At 40.6% G+C, this 18,572-nt stretch overlaps 1 protein-coding gene across 1 annotated transcript in view; it reads left to right on the top strand.

Moving 5' to 3' along the window:
• The window catches only part of CAPZA2 (capping actin protein of muscle Z-line subunit alpha 2), a 42,821-nt gene that overhangs the window by 11,393 nt on the left and 12,856 nt on the right, over positions 1–18,572 (top strand). The window contains exons 2-5 of the mRNA XM_065399070.1: positions 10,924–10,987; positions 14,206–14,257; positions 15,764–15,827; positions 16,618–16,824. Coding sequence (XP_065255142.1) covers positions 10,924–10,987; positions 14,206–14,257; positions 15,764–15,827; positions 16,618–16,824 — 387 coding nt within the window. The remainder of the gene's footprint in view (positions 1–10,923; positions 10,988–14,205; positions 14,258–15,763; positions 15,828–16,617; positions 16,825–18,572) is intronic.

The raw sequence follows: 18,572 nt of genomic DNA, 5'->3' as shown, positions 1-18,572 counted from the left end.
CCGATCAGTAGCAATCTGGAGTAGCCAGCTTCCACAGTGCAATCGCCACGCGCTTCTCCAGTGGCAGGGCAGCTCTCATTCTCGTGTCCCTGCACTACTGGGCTGGGGAGAGCTCATCACACAGTCTCATGAATGTGCCTTTTCTCATCTGAAAGTTCTGCAGCTGCTGCTCGTCATCCCAGACATGCATGACTATGTGATCCCACCACTCAGTGCTTGTTTCCCGAGCCCAGAAGCGACGTTTCTCTGTGGTCAGCACCTCCATGAATGCCACAAGCAATCTCGTGTCGTAGCTACTATGTGGGGCAAGATCAGTGTCAAACTCCTCTTGCCTTTGTAGTTTAAGGAATTACTCCACTGCCACTCATGACGTGTTAGTGAGAGCAAGCAGCATATTGGTCAACAGTGCAGGATCTATTCCTGCAGACCGAAGAGGCAGATCGCACAGTACACAAACCATTGAAAGATGGTGCCAAATGTGGATGGACACACAGGGATTGCTGGTTTGCGAAGCAATGCATCATGGGGCATTGGGACAAGACTCAGGATGCCCCGCAACCCCCTCCGCCTTCCCACAACTCTTAACGGCACAAGAGGAAGAGATGCTCTGTGGGATAGATGCCCAGAGTGAACCTCTCCGAATACTGCTGCAAGTGCCGCAAGTGTGAACACGCTATTGTGCAGGCAGCTGACAGTGTGAGCACACAACAGCAGTTTCCTTTCAGCGCGCTCTGAGCGGCGCTGTAACTTGCCAGTGTAGACATATCCTATATGTGAAGAAAGCATGAAAGCATAAAACAGTAAGTGTGAATTGCTCCATTCATCTCAGTTGGGGCCTTGTGAGCAGTTATGCTGTGGCCATAAAATCTGGCAGTTTTTCCAGTTTGCTACAGAATTCAGTGTGGAGGTGTTTTTTTGCCAGAGGATTTGCATTTTGCTGTTTTGTCTCTTTGCCCTGTTAGGACCTCTCCAGTTTTCCCCGGAAGGGGGAGTTAATTGGATTACAGTACATGCTTCCTCCTGTGTTCCATTGAGCCAGGCAGCATGGCAGTCATGACCACTCTGTTGCTTAGCCTTTCTTCCTTTTGGGGAGTCATTGCTTGTAGCCTCTCCTGTGGGCTTGGCCCAAAACATACATCAATATGTTTTTTAGTTACTGTCAAAGGATTTGTTGCAGCAGTTGGTGAAGGATTCTGGCATGTGCCTATAGCTATTAAAATGGAGAAGCAGAGCTACTGATGATGATGATGATGATAATTCAATGGGCTTACAAACAAAGCCCATTGAATTATTCAAGCAAAAGCTTATGAGTTTACAAAATCAAGACTATTTTATTATTTGTATATAGTGTAAACACAAAAGCTCTCCATGCATCACTGCAAATAACAAAAGCTGTCAGCCTAATAGGTTGCAATCAGCATTTTCCCCAAATGTCAGTGTTAAATTGGGATCTGCTGCTGCCAGTCAAGTCAAAGCAATCCCCTTCTCCATCAAAAATTGGCCAGCTAATTCTGAACAGCTTTCAAGAAGAGCTCTTCTTCAGACACTGGATGAAACTACAGATGTCTTCTGTGCAGCATTACTCATGAGTGGGTAGGATCCATGCATGACTTCCTGTTTTTTCAGTCCACTACAAGGGGGTATGTTTGGGTTGGATTGGTTTAGCTGTGTTGATTATTTGCATTAATGAACGGCAAGATATGACAAGAAAACGCTGTAGCCTGTGACTAGAACTTAGTCTGCAGCCAAGCCATTTGGACACATTGTTCGGTTTACTGGGAAGTGTTGGTGGCAAAGAGGATGCCAATGGGACTTGATGAGGCTGTAACAGTTGTGAACTTTATTAAAGGTAAACCTACCAATGCATACCTCTTCACTATTTATGTGAAGGGATGGATACTTGACAGTGGCTGGTCCTCTTGTACATGAGCCTTTGAATAGGTTGTTTAAGCTTAGAGGAGGGAAAAATGTTACTGCTGAATGTGCTTCTGTCCTTGCCAAATACTTTGAGTGCTGGCTTGTTCTGAATGCTTCTCTCCAGTGGCTGAATATGAACTCTACATGAAGCCTTCAGTGACAGGTCATTGAAGGTATGATTCTCCACCAAATATCTCTGATTTCTGGTTGTGTGAGGAAGGATTACCAACAAGTAGCAAGTACAGTTTAGCAAAAGGCATGATCTTTATGAACCAAACTCTTCTGCTCTAGTTCTTTTTGGAAAATAAAATCCCATTACTATCTTGTTGAATATGATCTGCTTCTGTTTAACCTATGTGTTCTCAACCAGGGGTTGCCCTCCCTCTTCCCACCAGGGGATCATGCCCATTCTGCTCTTCCCATATAGCTAAATGGAAGGAAGGACCTTGATATTGAGCCTCCTTCACAGAGGTGTTGAAAGTTAAAGCTTTGTAAAATGATTTGAAATCTTTCAATGAAAGTTGCTGTAAAAGTGGAAACAAAATATTGCTCTTCTAACCATTACTGATGATCTCTTCTCTGGCTTTCTAGAGTGGAAATCTGAACTACTGGTTTTTTTGTGTAACATTCAATGTGACCTTTCAGGATATGTCACTGGCAATGTTTGGCCAAGTTTGGGCTTGTTTAGAAACCAAAAGCTACAGCTTTTAAGTAAGTACAGCCTTAGAAGAAAATTTCATTTAAAGGCAAGGTTCTGAAAAGTCATAGCAAAACATTTTTACATTTGTGACAAACACTGCTGTTAAGTTTTTTTTTTCTGTCATCATAGTTCTGTGAAGCAAACGTGAGTAATCTTTTACTTCAAACCTATTTCTCATTTTAGAAGAAAATGAGGCTTGCTTGATATGTAAGCTACATTTTATATATAACGTATAGCTTATTGATTTGTATTATGGTAGTGCCCAAAGCCTCAGGATTGGCGCTCTGCTGTCCTGGATGTTGTGTACGCAGAGGAAGGAATGGTTTCCTGCCCCGAAGAGCTCACAATGTAACTGGAAATATGTGAGTGACAAAGGAAGGAATCCAGGCACAAGGGTGGAGGGTAACCACATATGGGACTATATAAAACATATTTGCTTAAACTTCAGAGCATCATCTTATGTACTATTGTCTCTTTCATCTGTAACTCTTGTGGAAGGCATTGTCAGAATACCAGATAATGTAGAGACTTAAGCCAAATTGTTTTTCTGAAGTCTTTTACATTTTCTGTAAACTAGTTGTTTTTAAGTTTTGCTGCCTTTTTGTTGTTGTTGTTGTTGTTGTAGCTGAATGTTAGTTGATTAACAGGAGTAATGTATTTTATATTTGGTACTGTAGTTTGACTTTCTCAGAGCTGCTGGTAATAGCATTTTTGTTTGCACATACTCACTACCATATATGGGCATGTAAATTGCAGACTGTCTGGCCTTTCAACCAATGTCAGTTTCCAATGTGGCCAGAAACAGGAAGAGTAGTGGTTTGGAGCATCTCATCTTACACAGAATTTTTTTTTTTTTTTATAAGTAGTTGAAGAGGAAATAGAGCATTGGGCTTAGCCAGTGCATTTCTGGTTGATTAATAGCATGCCTTGAGAGGAGAGTTGATGGGTGGAGCACAGACATAAGTCTGAAAACAGTATTTCTAATGCCATGTCTATAGTACAAAATTAAGTTGTCCTAACTTAGTTGGGTCTTACATTGCTTGTGTGTGTCTATACTTCGCTCCTTGTGTTGGCGGTGCACGTCCTTACTGGGAGTACTTGTGTTGATTGTACTGTCAGTGTAGGGCAAGGGGATAGCTCTTGAAAGCCAGTAACAGTCGACATAACCAACAGAGTGTCTAGAGACTGCTAAACAGACTCCAACGAGAGACTGCTGAGCTGGAATTGATATGCAAACTAGACACAATCAGCTCAGGGCTAAATAGGGATTGGGAATGGCTGAGCCATTACAAACATTGAATCTATCTCCCCTTGTAAGTATTTTCACACTTGCTTCTTATCAAACTGTCTGTACTGAGCCATCTTGATTATCACTTCAAAAGTTTTTTTTCCTCTTACTTAATTGGCCTCTCAGAGTTGGTAAGACAACTCCCACCTGTTCATGCTCTCTGTATGTGTGTGTGTATATATCTCCTCAATATATGGTTCACTCTATATGCATCCGAAGAAGTGGGTTGTAGCCCACGAAAGCTTATGCTCTAATAAATTTGTTAGTCTCTAAGGTGCCACAAGTACTCCTGTTATTTTTACATTGACACTGTCAACCTAACTGTTGTTAGGCGTTTGGCTGCGTGGTTTTTGGCGTGCTGTACTGATGTTGGCCAGATAGCCTGTACAGCAGGCTCTGATCGAACTGTCCAATAAATCCACAGACTCGGTTCATAGCGAAGGCACTTGGTCAGGTTTATTGTCAACGAAGCACAGCCCTAATGTCCTGGCTCAATGATTACAGGTACACTAACACATGTATGCCCGTTGCAATGGACTAGCTCAGTTAATGGCGGGACTTTCCATTATCCCCTAGGCCAGCCAAAGACACTCCCTTTGAGATTTCTTTTTTATACATTAATACAAACAAGTTACTTACTGTCCCTCTGATGTAGTTAGTTGACACCCTCTGACATAGCCAGTTGCCACACATGACCTTGTACATTTTTATTTATTACACTGTCATTCTGACCTTATTTTTAGGATGGGTCAGTGTATTTCTGTTATCTCTAGGAAATGTGTTGGTATTGACAGGTTTCAGAGTAGCAGCCGTGTTAGTCTGTATCCGCAAAAAGAACAGGAGTACGTGTGGCACCTTAGAGACTAAAATTTATTTGAGGATAAGCTTTCATGGGCTACAACCCACTTCATCGGATGCATAGAATGGAACATAGAACTGTCTTAAATGGGCTATCTTGATTATCACTACAAAAGTTTTTTTTCTCCTGCTGACAATAGCTCATCTTAATTAATTAGCCTCTTAGAGTTGGTAGGGCAACTCCCACCTTTTCATGTTCTCTGTATGTATATACATCTCCTCACTAAATGTTCCATTCTATGCAAGTAGTCAATAGGCATACCACAGTTCAAATCCAGAAGCTTTTTAGTGAAACACGAGGGCAGAGGTGATGCATGGGCGGGGCATGCAGGGTCACATGTCTTTACCCCTGCCCCAATTGCTCCGAACGCTTCTGGAGGGTATGCCCAGTAGCAATGAGGCAGCATTCTCAGTGTGTCTGTGCAGCGCAGGGAAGATGCAGGGCGGCTGGCTGAGCTCCTCTCCCCTTCCCCCACCCCCCCCCCCCGCCTGATTTGCCTTCCCTTCTGCTGGAGTCCCAGCACTGTTGTCTGCTTTGAAGACCATCTACAGGTGAGAGACAGTGCATGAGACAGCAGCAGGGAAGGCAAAGCAGCTGGGGGGGCAGGGGGTGGAGCTGGAGGAGCTCAGCCAGCTGCCCTGCTGCTTCCTCCCTCCCCATGCCACAGGGACACGCGGAGAGTGCTGCTGCCAGGGGGAGTGATGCCTCCTTGCTTCTGGAAGTCCTGAGAAATCAGGGGGGCATGTGACCCCCCAAGAACCTTTCATTTGTGGCCCCTCACCCCACTAGCCACTGCTACGTGTTGCTACGTCCCCGGAACTCCACCCCCACCCTATGCTATCCCAGGCACCAAAGGGGCGTCGCAACACTAGCAGGATCGTAGTCCAACAGCTTCACCTCCTGGCTCCGAACCCAAAAGTACTCACATTCACACCCTGCTTTTCTGCCCAGATCCCAGCCTGTACTCATTCTTCTCCCCCTCTGCCCCAGCTCTATTTGGCTCAATTGGAGGCATGGAGGAATTTTGGGGTGGGGGGGGGAGGGCAGCAATGCCAGATGGATCATGCCAGCCCTGTACATCCCATTTTTAGTTTAGGGAAATAGTCACCTTAATCTCTGGGCTGGGGGTGGGGGGGTAATCGGGGGTTAGGGATAGGGTTGCCAGGTGTCCGGTTTTGGACTGGAATGTCCAGTCGAAAAGGGAAACTGGCAGCATCCAGTCAGCATAGGTAAAGTCCAGTTACTTGCAGTAACCATTCTCTGCCACCAAGGGGTGGGAAGAGCAGGAGCCTGGAGGAGCCGCTCTGTTTAGCAGCTGTCGCTCTTCCCACCCCCAAGCCTGCTGGAGAGAAGTGATTGGCTACTGGACCGGGCTCCAAAATAGGTACCGGTGCCATCTGAGGGGAAGGGGGTAACATTTCTGTTCTCCCTCTCCCTCCCCCTCCCCAGTCCTGCTGTGCCCTGATTTCCCTGGCCCCTTGCTCCAGGGATAGACCGACCACACCCACACACACACACCCACACCCCTGATTTTCCCACCCTGACCCCTTGCTCCAGGAATGGACCCCCACACACAACCTGCTGTGCCCCAATTTTCCCACCCCAGGACCTCACTCTGGGGACTGACCTCTGCCATGCCCCATTGTGCCCTGATTGGGCAGGTGGGCAGGCTCCATGTCGGCTCCTCCCAGCCTGGTTGTACAGGTGGCAGGTGAGTCCCGGGGGATGGGGGAGCAAGCGATGGGACGGAGGGGGAGTTGTAATATTTCACAAAGTATATTTAGGTTAGCCTGTTTGACTTAACTTAAAAGCATTAGTGTGTGTGGTTGAAAATACACTTATGGTAAAACCTGCAAGATCTGTTTCTGATAAACCACTTTCTTCTGTGAATTTATACGATGATTGCTGTCTCTTACTACCACAATTTTGCCTAATTTTTGTATAACATTAATTCACATACAAACTTATGATTATTTCAAAAGCCAAGAAAGTCTGAGTTTTTAAATCTGAGATGTTTTTTAAAAATGAAGACAAGTGTAATCTTAATTCCTTAACTTTAATTACAGAATTTTTAAAAAAATCTAAAAATTAAGAATTTGCTATCTAGACAATTTTATGCAAAGTGGGACTGAAAGGATTGTTTTCCTTTTGAAACAATTAAATCAGAGTTTGAGTTGCAAGTTTTTTAAAAAACTTGCATTTGTTCTGAGTTTCTTTCACTCTTCTAAAAGTATTTGTAATCAATTTAAGAAATTCTAAGCCAACTCTTAACCAGTCTCTTCCAGTTAAACTGTTAAATAACCAATCTCTTCTGAATGATAGAACTTCTACTGTAAATGTGAAACTAATTTTAAATGGTGTCTTTAAACTTTATTTTACATTGTTGTCTAGAATAATCAAACATAATTCTGTGTAACCATAAATATTTAACTCCAACTAAGTTGTAAAAGTCAACATTTGAGTTTATAATTTATACTGATTTGCATCATACAAATAGAAAAGAATAAAAGCAAAGTATAACTAGTTGTGCCTCTTAGTGTATTTGTATCCTTTCCTTTAGACTTTTTTGGTAAAGTCATTCAAAAATGTGTTTAAATGGCTATATTTACTCTCTTCCTGTTCTAATTTACATCTTCCAGTGGGATCTGTGGTAGGAAGATCATTAAAATGGCAGGTCCTTCTTGATATCTATCAATTTTTTTTTTCACTACCATTACCATCACCCTGTTAATTGGAGTGTTTTCAATGTAAAATCAATGTAAAGTCCCAGTTGACTTAAGTCAGTGAACATGGACTGAAGATACCAAAAGAAGAATTTATTTTAAACAAAAAAAAAAAAAAACCCTACCTGTTGGAAGTATTTATGATTAGTAAATACTTAGTTTTCTAAAATATTACAATAAGTGAATGGAATATTTTTCTTAAATACCTGTTTATAAAATTATTCTGTTCTTCAATGGGTGGCTGTTATGAAAGGTTTGATAGAAAAAGTCTGAAAATAGGCTAAGACTTTCTGTACTCAGCAAAAAACAAAATCTTTACTTGATACTGAGGAATACTGACTAGTTTTCTAGTAAAACTATTGCACCAAATAAGGGAGCACCATCTGTCCTGGAAAGAATAAAAAGGACCATTAAATTTTGGGAAGCAGGTATAATTGGTACTGAAAATTCCTCTTTAGTAATGATAAAACTAGTTCTTTTCAGTGACAAAATAACTAATGTACCTGTTTATTGACCTCTGACAAACTATATAATTCATTATTCTGGTAAGGAAAAATTGAAACTAGAAAGTACTATCCATGTTATAGCATACATCTTGCTAGCTAACTTTAGGCTTAAAATAGTCCAAAGCATTAAGTTATTCTAAAAAGCCACTTCCAGGTAAATGTTTATTCAAAAGCCTAGTGAAAGTTTGAGTTTATGAATGTTTTCGTTAATGCTATGAAACAACTCAGCTTTTTCAAGGATTGGCACTCTGGATGTTATATTTCATACCATTGTTTGTGAGAGCTTAATAAGTGAGAAAGAATGTCAGATCTTTGAAGAATTGGCCTTGTGCTGGATTAGTGGATTGGGGACAGGGATTGAATTAGTGCACCTGCTTTTAATAAAATGGCTAAAACCGCATAAGTCATCAGTTGAGCCCCTCAGTGTCAGCTTTGTTTTATGTGAAGACTGTCATATTTTTAAAAACTAGGAAATTGCAGTATGAGTACAGATTGGGGTGAAGTGGCCTAACCTGATTTAAATCAGGTTGATGCTTTGTAAAACTTGTGCTTTTACGATTCTAGATTGAATTTATAATGCAAGTCTACATCAAATTTTAATTTTGTTTAAATGCCATTACTGGTAGGATATCTTATTTGACTTCTACAAAACTGCTATAGGCAAAAATCAAAATATTGAAAAAGTGTTTGCAGGATCAGACCCTTTAAGCAGGTCTGTAATTTTACTCCCATGAATAGGTCCATTAATGTAAATGTGACTAATATGCTTTGCAGCATCAGGAGCCAACACTATTTTTATTTTAAATAAATGCTCTTAGTAGAATCAACTCGTCATATCAAAACAAAATTGCTTAAGTGTTAACAAGTTTAGACTTTCAGTGAACTAAGTTATTTTGACATTTTTTTCACATCTATACAATCCAAATTTTTCAAAAATAGGACCTTGGCTATATTGAAACTAGAAGTGCTTTACTGATGAAAGAATACCAGTATACTATACTGGCAAAAGTGTGTTTTATACCGGTGTAATAAAACCACCAACACAAACATAGCAGATATGTCAGTATAACTGCACATACTAGGGGCTTCTGCTGGCATAGCTGTGTCAGTCAGGGATCACACTAGAGGCTTGTGCAGGACTATTTTTTTTTTAATCCCACTCCTGTCCCACAATACCCACTCCTGCTCCCACCTGCAAAAAAACTTAGATCCCGCAAGAGAGACAGATTTTCCCCCATGCTACTAAAAACCCAAACAGTCAGTTAATATATATTTTTATATATAAAATATATAAATAGAATTCAGACACAATTTTTACCACTAAAAGAATAAAACAAATCTTGCGTAAATCATGTAAAAATACTTTAACTTCTGTTATAATAGACATCAAATCTCTTTCTACTCTTGCTTCAATTTAAGTATTAAAACCTTTATTAAAAAACAAAGGAAAACTTGATTTACATTGCTGAAATTCTATTATTGACAAATTGATGAGAGATTTAATGTTTTCCCACAAATTACTGCAATCTGTTTTTTGTTTGTTTTTTGCCTACCCAATCCCACCTGCCAGAAAGTACATTTTTCCGCTACTATGGGAGCGGGTCCTGAAGGATCACAGTCCCACTGCAGGGCTGTAAATCAGTGCAATGAAGTTTAAGAACCGCTGTTACCCCGCCCCCCTCTAACATCAAAAATTACTACATGACCCCATGCCACAGGAGGCCCCAAGAACTGCTAAGCTGTTCAGGTTTGGGCTTCAGCCCCATGTGGCAGGGCTCAGGCTTTGCAAGGCTGGCATTAGACTCACTGGGGCCCAGGGCAAAACGCCCAAGCCCTGTGGGAACAAAGGTTTCGGGCTTTGGCTTCAGCCCCTCATGGCAAGAGTTGGGCTTTGGCTTTCTGCCCTGGGCCCCAGTGAGTCTAACGCCAGCCCTGGCGACCCCATTAAAATGAACTTCCAACCCACTTTGGGGTCCTGACCCACCGTTTGAGAACCGCTTTTCTAGATCATACCTCTTCATACAGCTGTCAATAACTGATAGAAGTCTGTAGTGTAGACACAGCCGTAGGCTCCTAAGCTTGTATTTAGGTGGGGTCTTCGAAAAAACATTTGTGACCTGCAAGCACCAGGCCTATTGATTTGAAACTGCAAACCCTGATGGAATATAGTCTGAAGCATTTCAGTTTTCTTGATTTGTGAAAATTCAGTATATTGGAAAGCGGTGTTCTATAGCGCACATAGCACAGGCACAATTTTCTGTTTGAGTTTGTGGTGGTCTCACAGTAATTATGTTAATGAGATCTTGGTTTTATCTGTTTTGGCATAGATGAGCTTTAAGTGTGAAGCTTCTTCATAGAAAAATATCTGAAATTCTGGTAATTAAAGAAACAAGTACAAAACATCCGCTTCAGTTTAATGCTATAAAATGGAACAAATACCCCTCTCTGTTAGGTTTTGTACAGACAAATAAGACAGCCCTTTCCATAGACAGCTTCCAGTGTAGAGGCCTGATTCTATTAGAGAGAGAGCGCTATTTCCCCTGCCTTGGCATTACAAAGGGATCTTATAGTGATTGCAAATTACGTTATGAACTGCAAGCTCTACAACTTGAGTCTTGTTACTTGTTGTATCCTTTCTCTGCTCCTCTGTGTTGCATATGGTAGCCTCCCTCCATGTTGTGCTCTATGCTTAGAAACAACTCCTAGTCCCTGTTCCTGGTATGTACAGAGACAAAAATAGTTTTGGGAATGTGGATTATATTGAATAGTGGGATTTGAAGGACTTTATATTTTGGACATTAAAACCATACAAAGTAGTACTGATTTCGTTTGCATGGATGGACACTGAGTTTTGGAAGACTTGGTATTTACATATTTTTATTTCTTTTGATGTACAGTTACACAAGAATATACTTTTTTTTTAATTTAAGGTGCGCATAGCAGCGAAGTTCATCATTCATGCTCCTCCTGGGGAATTTAATGAGGTGTTCAATGGTGAGTATCTTTGTGCTTCCCTGTTTTGGATCTAACTTGTTAATGCATTTCAGATATCTTGTGTGTGTATATATATATTTAATAACTTTAATCTCAGATAGCTTATTTAGGTGTTCGTTTTGTTTTTTTCACCCTTCTCTGCCATTTCATGCTGTTTATCTTCAGTCACTACTTTGCTACTGAAGTACTATGAAATACTTTCAAAGCTTGGCTTGGTGAGTTTCAGACTAATCTTAAATTCCCAGACTGTGCGTTGCCTTCTGACTGCAAAGGGAAAAACTTTTGTCTTAGAGTGAGGATGAGACCTTGTTTTGCCACTATTGCCAATTCTGCAATACTGACCACTGCTAATACTGTTTGATATGATGAAAAGAAGGAGACTTTGGTTAACTGCTCATGCTTTGATATATACCTAGGCTAGTATCAAAGGGGTAGCCATGTTAGTCTGGATCTGTAAAAGCAGCAAAGAGTCCTGTGGCACCTTATAGACTAACAGACGTATAGGAGCATGAGCTTTCGTGGGTATTCACCCACGAAAGCTCATGCTCCTATACGTCTGTTAGTCTATAAGGTGCCACAGGACTCTTTGCTGCTCATACCTAGGCTAGACACTCCAGTTTTTTTTGACCTTGCTGAAAAATGCCTTGTAGTAGTATATTAGGTGTGGTTAGTTGGAGGCGGGTGGGGGAGGGTTTAAGAGCTTGTTGGGTTTTTTAAGTGTATAAAATGCAGTGTTTAAAGTACAAATGTGTATGAATAAATGGTAAACTGACCTTGTGCTGATATTTTTTTAGACTTTATTGATACTGCTGTTGTGGGGATAAGCTGCAGGGGGGAAGGCATGGAGTGGGAGGCTGTGAGATCAAAGGGAAATGTAGTGAATCAAGAGTTTTAGGGTTGGGAGAAAGGTGAAATGAGTGGGGGTGGGGAGCAGGAGGAGTGATATTGAGCTGTATTCCTCTATTTTGGAATGAGATGGCTCTGAGGTATGAGTGCCCAAGGTATGGTGATAGGGTACAGGAGATGTTGGGGATATAGAGGAAGACAGCAGGGGAGTACATAAGGGGACAGCCTAAGAGGGAGTGTGTGGAGGAGGATGTATTGGGAGGTGGGGGGGGGGGCATGGAAGAGGGCAGGAGCTGGGAGATCATGATATTGGGGGTAGAGCACAGGAGGATAGAAGGGAGGTATTGAAAGGACGGTTATACATGATGGTATAGGTGGGACAGTTATACATGATGTGACCAAGATGGGACGTAAAGATGAAGACATAGAAGAGTAATGCAAAGGACCAGGGGACAGGAACAAGCAGCCCCATATTGTCATTTAAAAAGTTAAACTTATTTTTTAGGTATAAAACTTGGAGTTTTCCATGTGGATAAATCTCCCATATTTTACCTTCTCCTTCCCACAAGCCTCATGAATTTGCTAATGTTTATTGAAAAACCCTGCTTTGAGCCATGGTTGAGAGGGCTCTCCTTCAGACATTATACACCAATCAAAGTTTTTATGTACAGTGGTTAAACAAATTCCAAAATCTGTTAAATAATTTATTTTGTTAAGTACACAAAGATTCCATCTCCTATTCTAGGTATCAGTTTCTGATAATCTGATCATTTTGGTCCTTGTATATATTCTTATAAATATTTGGGTGAGAGGAGAGAATATTAAGGGTTAGGTGGCATGATAGTAACGTTAGTCATTCAGATGAGGAAATATTTTTACTTGTTCTTTTAAATTAAAATCTGAATTTCAGATTTGCAGGTGGGAGCATATATTAGGTTTTATTTTCAATTTTAACCCTATAGCCAGCCTTTTACATTTATATGTATTCTGTACTGTACAGTATTGTGATTAACTCTGCATATAGATATTTCACCTGAAACCATCTACAAAGTGGTGATTTAGCAGGTTAGGATTTTACTGACATAGAAGGGTGGGTTGTCCTTGTCTAAAAATAATTCTTAATATTGCTTTAAGAATGTAAAAAGTCAGTTGCAATTCAATTTCTGATCAACCTGTGGATTTGAAATCTAGATTGAAATATATGTTCAGGTTAGCAAAGTCCTCTAGGAGATTGGAACAGGGGCAGGGAAAATACAATAAATGAAAATTAACTATATATACAACACTAATCACCACTGTCAAAAACTGTACTTAAAGTCTATGACTAGGCGGCTGTACAATGACCTTTAGTAATCTTTGAACACTTGTCTGTAGACAAGTGGAGCCATTACACAGTTCTTGTGGCTAATCTGGCACAGTTTCCTAGATTGTTGATCATGCCTCTTCTATAGTATGGCTTATATCTAGGGCCCTACCAAATTCACGGTCTATTTTGGTCAATTTCACAGTAATAGGATTTTAAAAATCATAAATTTCATAATTTCAGCTATTTAAATCTGAAATTTCACTGTGTTTTAATTGTAGGGGTCCTGTCCCAAAAAAGGATTGTGGAGGAGTTGCAAGATTATTGTAGGGGGGGTTGCGGTACTGCTACCCTTCACTTCTGTGCTGCTGCTGGTGGCGGCGCTGCCTTCAGAGCTGGGCAGCTGGAAAGCAGCGGCTGGCTGCTGGCTGGGAGCCCAGCTCTGAAGGAAGAGCCGCCGCCGCCAGCAGTGCAGAGGTAAGGATGGCATGGTTTGGTATTGTCAACCTTACTTCTGTGCTGCTGCCTGCAGAGCTGGTCGCCCGGCCAACAGCTGCCGCTCTCCGGCCACTCGGCTCTAAAGGCAGTGCAGAAGTAAGGGTGGCAATACCGTGACACTCCTCCCCCCAAAAATAACCTTGTGACCCTCCTGAAACTCTCTTTTGCATCAGGACCCCCAATTTGAGAAATGCTAGTCTCCCCCTGTGAAATCTGGATAGTATAGTGTTAAAAGTACACAAAAGACCAGATTTCACAGGGGGAGACCAGATTTCATAGTCTGTGACGTGTTTTTCGTGACCATAAATTTGGTAGGGCCCTACTTATATCTGCTTACCTACTTGCTGGGGCAATCCATTTTAGTCATCTGTCTTGCATCCAATTACTGTGCAGTCATGATGGTGAAGTATCTATTGTTTAACAGGTTTGCTACCTACCCCCCCCCCCCCCATTTTCTTGGGGAATAAGTTACATTTGATACTATGTAAATTAATTATTTTATGGGCTAATAAAAATATTAAGTATTCTAACATCTTGAAAATAGTGTTAAGACTTAAATATTTTCTTTCAGATGTTCGGTTGCTGCTTAATAACGATAATCTTCTCAGGGAAGGAGCAGCCCAGTAAGTACCACATACTACAGTTAGCACCTAAACACTTTCAGTCTTTCACATTCTGTTAAAGTTTTGTTAACAACAAGTGATCACAGTCATCTGATTTGTTAATTTCTGCACTTGTAACTCTGGCTGTGTGTTCATCAGAGCTAATAAACTAAATAGTTAACGTTGGTCAATAATTGGATTGGAGATGTCCAAGGGAAACTCAGGAGTTACAGGAGTAGTGTAGATGACTGTGTAGTGCTCTGTCAATATTGAATCAGCCCTTTGAATATAGCAACCATATTGGAGCAGTTTTCTAAAGGGAGCAGTGCTCCTGCAAGTGCTGTCTCTTTGGATAAAGCATAAGTAGTCCTGTGTCTTGTGTTCACTAAAGATTCCAGAGCACTTTTTTGCAGGGGTGTTAATCTGCCTATATTTATTTGGGTAACTTACATCATGCCTATCTACAAATCCCCTTCCAGTTTCAGTTAGAGGTATTCTTCACTTTCTGTCATAAAAAGTTGTATAGTGTTGCAATGGTTGGCAAAGTTATCATTACAAAGTAAATTGTTTGGTAAGTTTGAGCCTATTTGGGACTCTTGGATGAAAGATTATGCGTAAATGTAAGTTCCCAAAGATGGTGGAATGGGTGGTGGGGGGGGGGGGTGGAATAAGTAGACTTACTTTATTTTCCCGTGCCGTGGACCACATCTAGTGAACTTCTACTTATCTCCATAAGTTTGGAAATTTTTACTCAAAAGGTTTCAGCTATTGCACTCTGATAATACACCTCTACCCCAATATAACACTGTCCTCGGGAGCCAAAAAATGTTACCGCGTTATCGAACTTGCTTTGATCCGCCGGAGTGCACAATCCCGCCCCCCTCTCCGGAGCACCGTTTTACCGCGTTATATCCGAATTCGTGTTATATCGGATCGCGTTATATCGGGGTAGAGGTGTACCTAGCTCTATATAGCACTTTTCATCTATAGGTCTCAAAGCTCTTTAGAAAGGAGATGAGTGTGATCCCTATTTTACAGATGGGGAAACTGAAGCACATAGTGGCAAAGTGACTTGCCCAAGATCACCTAGCAGGGCAGTGGTTGAATAGAACCTAGGTCTTCTGAGTCTCGCTGCTCCTTTTGTTAGGCAACACCATATCTCTAAAGTGTTGGTTAACCCTGTCAAGATTTTTGAATGGTTAATACTCATGCCCTCTCTGCTAAAAGCTTTCAGTATATGTAGCAACACTATATATTAAAAATTACTTCAAAAATAGATTCCACCTTAGAGGACAGAAATTGTCATTCTCATTTGGAATAAATAGACTTCTTGGATTCTGCACACACCTTTTTGTGTGTGTGTGTGTGTGTGCGCGCGCACGCTTTGTATCAGTGTATATATCCTGGGCAGTTCAGTGTACTAAACTAATACACTATTCTGTAAAATGTCTTGACTGTGCTATGGTATAGAAATGTATTGCAAAACAGGTGGTCTGGTAAACTTGATATGCATTTTTTTTCTTTTAGTGCATTTGCACAGTACAATCTGGATCAGTTTACTCCAGTGAAAATTGAAGGTTATGATGAACAGGTATGGATACAATGAAATATTAAATTCATAACAGGTTTCTTGAAGTTTAAGGAGCATGCTATGATATTAGAACTTTTGCCTTTATTTTCTTGCAAAAATATGCTTTGGCTAATATTCTAAGTTAATAACCTGTTTATAATGTAAACCATAAAGAGCTACAATATAAGCAGTGTGGGGACACATGGCCTCTAATCCTGTAAAATGCAGAGTAAAGGCACCTAAACAATCCTAACTCTGCCCTATAGTTATATCATGAACAAAAAAAACCCTGCCTATCTTTTAAAAATCAGATTAATCTAATATAGGATTTGAAATACTATTATGCACTAATTCCATGGACATTGGAAGACCTCCATTTAATGTATGAATTCTGCATTTTCTACAATGAGGGATAGGGTGACCAGATATCCCAATTTTATAGGGACAGTCCCGATTTTTGGGCCTTTTTCTTATATAGGCTCCTATTACCCTCCCATCCCGTCCCCATTTTTCACATTTGCTGTCTGGTCACCCTAATGAGGGGTGAACTAGATGAGAACTCAAGGTTTGCTTTATATCCCCCCTCTTTGCCGCTGCTGTGCATGAACTTAGTTCACATCTTAAGTTTTAAAGCATGAGATTTGGATGAGCCTCACTTTGGCACAATTTAGTCTTTTTCCTTTATTTGGTGGGGTTACACAGTACTGAATGATGTAATGTCAAGACCAAACTGTCTGTGTGTGTGTGTGTGTGTTTGTTAAATAAATAAATAAATAAAATAAAAGGTTACAACTACAACTTTGTAATGCAGGTATTGATAACAGAACACGGTGATTTGGGCAATGGAAAATTTTTGGATCCAAAAAACAAGATAGCTTTTAAATTTGATCACTTAAGAAAGGAGGCTACTGATCCAAGGCCCCATGAAGCTGAAAATGCGATTGAGTCCTGGAGAAATTCAGTAGAGACTGCAATGAGAGCCTATGTGAAAGAACACTACCCAAGTGGTGTCTGCACAGTAAGTACTAGACAGCTATGAAATGATGGGAGATTGAAGCCTCCCTTGTTTGCTTATATTTTTGTCTGCAGGAGAATATCGGTACCTGAAATACAAGATAATGTAAACACGAAGTAAAGTCTAGTATAGACATTCCCTTAAAGTCATAGGTGGGAATGTCTTCGGTTTTAGTGTTCTCATTACCCACCACTCTGCACATCCTACAATCATGTCTTTTCTTTCTCTCTTTGTCCCCAACAACAAGCTTCTGGAGCATTGTGCAGCATCGGCTACTCACTAGCCTCTTGAGACTCAGTGGTATCTCTTGTATTGCTCCAAGGTCAAAGTGTGAGAACGTAGAGTAGTCCCAAATCCTGTTCTGCTTGTGACATTAGAGATACCTAACTGGCTAATGTTTGATAATGTTATTGATCGATTATATTTGTTTTTCTAAATCACATTAACATTATTACTTGAATTGTTGAGAACATTTTAAGCATTGTTCATGAAGACAAAGTCTCTGCCTTGAGGAGCTATTTAAAATCCAGTTGTCTGAATTTTGCATGGTGACTTATTTTTACCCTTATTTACACCTGCAATTAAACTCTTGATCTCAACTGGAAGAAAAGGCCACTTTGAAATCATAGCTAAGTATAATTTGGATTTTCAGTCTTGCAGGAGTTGGGGAACAGGGAGAGAACTCTTCAGCACTAGTGAGTCTCTTTATAAAATGTAGGCAGTTCTGCAGCAACAGTTCCTTCTCTTCTTCAATTCTACATCTGTAAGGTTCCAAACATGAAGGAACTAGACTCTGAAGTACCATAAATTTTAGCGAACATTGATTTGCTATATCTTCTCTAGAGAATGTGTTATTGGTAAGAAAACACAGATAATATGGGGGTGAAGTTTCACTGTGACTAAGTGAACTCTGAGTGGAGTTAGAGATAAGGGAAAGAGACAAGGTTTGTAAACTCAAAAGCTTGTCTCTCTCATCAACAGAAATTGGTCCAATAGAAGATTTTAGAAAGACAAGGTGGATGAGGTAATATCTTTTATTGGATCAACTTCTGTTGGTGAGAGAGACAAGCTTTCAAGCTCGCCCATCTTTTGTCTCATATCCTGGGACCAACATGGCTACAACACTGCTGCAAACAATAAGGGAAAGGCTCAGTTTGGAAGTGCAGTTGCTACAAACCTGCTGGGGGTAGGCCAAGTTACTAAGGCTGCAGTCATCTATCTGTAAGAAAAATGAAGAGGCGATAACTCCTTTTATTATAAGGTTTTATGTTTAATATTTAATGCCTCTTGTAGACTGGTGTGAACAAATCTTGTCTTTGGTGTGTTGCTTTAAGAATACATGAAGTATACTCATGGCCTTTTTTTGGGATGCTTTGGAGACACAAAATACAAAGTCTTGGGTATAGCATGGCAAGATAAAGGGAGAGAAAGCACTTTGTCCCATCCTCCGCACTTAAAAGCAAAAGTGGGTAATGGTGGCTTCATAAAAATACAACCTTTCTTCATTGTGGATCAGACTAGCACTTGATTCTGATATCAGTCACGCTTGGTGCTTTACTATTCCATTTCCTTGGATTTTTAGATCTTTTTTTGGGGGGGGGGGGGGTGTACCATTATTTGTAGAGGACAAAATACTGAAGCATAGACATACTGAAACAAATATATGCCCTTGTTGTTGTACATTTGGTGTCTAACTGCTCTGTTTCCCTCTCACCTAATAAAAAAGTTAAAAATATCTAGTTAGACGAAGA

The sequence above is a fragment of the Emys orbicularis genome, chromosome 1, assembly GCF_028017835.1.
Source record: "Emys orbicularis isolate rEmyOrb1 chromosome 1, rEmyOrb1.hap1, whole genome shotgun sequence".
In the NCBI taxonomy this organism is placed as follows: Eukaryota; Metazoa; Chordata; order Testudines; family Emydidae; genus Emys; species Emys orbicularis.
Note: the sequence above shows the minus strand (reverse complement) of the source record. Positions and strands in the feature narration are given on the sequence as shown.